Source organism: Myotis davidii, unplaced genomic scaffold (assembly GCF_000327345.1).
Source record: "Myotis davidii unplaced genomic scaffold, ASM32734v1 scaffold174, whole genome shotgun sequence".
Classification (NCBI taxonomy): Eukaryota; Metazoa; Chordata; class Mammalia; order Chiroptera; family Vespertilionidae; genus Myotis; species Myotis davidii.
Window position 1 is genome coordinate 2,384,072 of NW_006289087.1, and position 1,424 is coordinate 2,385,495.

Sequence of the window (1,424 nt, forward strand, 5' to 3'; positions counted from 1 at the left end):
AAACATCTTTTCCCCTTTGGGTGAAGATCGAGGCAAAGTCAGTTAAAAGTCAGTATGGCTGGGCCAAGAAATTAAACCGAAGATCAGACCAGCAGTGGGCACGTGAATTCAACTTCATAATGGTGTTTGGGCCGGGAAGTGGGTCTGGTCCTTGGGAGGCGGGCCAGAGGGCCGGGTTCGTGGCCTGCTGCTCCTCATTTCGTCATTTCGTATGGAAGGCATTCCTAACACAGCGGGAGCCTTCAGGCCCCGGTCACCGTCGCCAATGAGAAGCTGTTCCCAGAGGGTCTCATCGGGTACAATACACGCAGAAAATGATTGAATTTATTAACATCTAAATTAAAAAGCCTGAAAGATGGAGTTGTAATTAATCAGCTTGCCAACGGCTCCCTCCCGGGATAAGGTAACAGACCCGTTGCCAACAGCTAGTGATGCAGACGTATTATATCTTAAAACAATAACAATATTTTCACGGCGGAGCCTATCGGAGCACTGGGAAGCCATCCCGTGAATGTTAATTATTTAAAGGCTTTCTGAAACGGAAGCAGATAATGACTGTTTTCCCGGGCCTTCTAAGGAGGAGATGGCACTGGGGAGGGGTGGGGAGGGGAGGGAGGCAGTGCCTTTGCCCAAGGTCACGGTCAGAGGCCCTCGAGAGGGTCAGGCACCACAGTTCTGTGACCCTGCTCCTCCCGTGGCCTCTGACCTCTGGCTTCCCAGTTCCAGCCCTGTGTGTTTGGTCACCAGTCTCCCAGCCGCTCAGCCAGCCGCCATCGCGTCCCACACAGGGATTTGACCAGCCTCCCGCCGCCCAGTCCCCGGACCCCAGCTTCAAAAGCAAATTGCTGAGAAGCAACCTGTTTCCAGCCCTTTCGAGTCCCCTGGGCCAGCCAGTGTCTCTCCAGAGGTCCCAGGCCTGAGAAGTGGACCCGCATCTGCCAGCGGAAAGGACTAGGCAGGCAGGAGGTCAGGGTCAGGGGCTTAAACATTTCCATCCTCTTCCTGAGGGATATGGCTTCTCCCACCTCCACCTCTTGAATGACTTACTTTCCACCAAAAAAGTAGACTTTTTCTTTTGCAAAAGAGAGAGCAATATAATGACTCATTACTTTTTTGCCCAAAGTTTCAACGTGTGAGTCAAGGCGGGGGAATGCAGGGCAGGGTGGCTGGTGAGGGGCCGTCTGGGGACACGTGCAATGTTGAAGGACGGTGGCCTGACGCTCCCACTCCAGGCCTTCCCCTAGTATCCTTCCTCCTCTGCCACCTACATACATGCTTTTCTTTCCCCTCCTGCCTCTCTCTTACCTCTGACCTCTCTCCTGAGGTCTTCTTGGACTCACCCTGCCCACACTCGATTTTTCCTTGCTTTGAAAATTTTTTAGAATATATTTTTGTATTGATTTCAGAGAGGAAGGGAGAGAGAT

At 52.3% G+C, this 1,424-nt stretch overlaps 1 protein-coding gene across 1 annotated transcript in view; it reads left to right on the forward strand.

The window, feature by feature from the left end:
* Nucleotides 1-1,054, forward strand: part of LOC102770085 (calpain-8) — a 25,507-nt gene extending 24,453 nt beyond the window's left edge. The window contains exon 10 of the mRNA XM_015562364.1: nt 727-1,054. Within this exon, the coding sequence (XP_015417850.1) occupies nt 727-920 (194 nt within the window). The 3' untranslated portion in view covers nt 921-1,054. The remainder of the gene's footprint in view (nt 1-726) is intronic.
* The last annotated feature ends 370 nt before the right edge of the window (nt 1,055-1,424 follow it).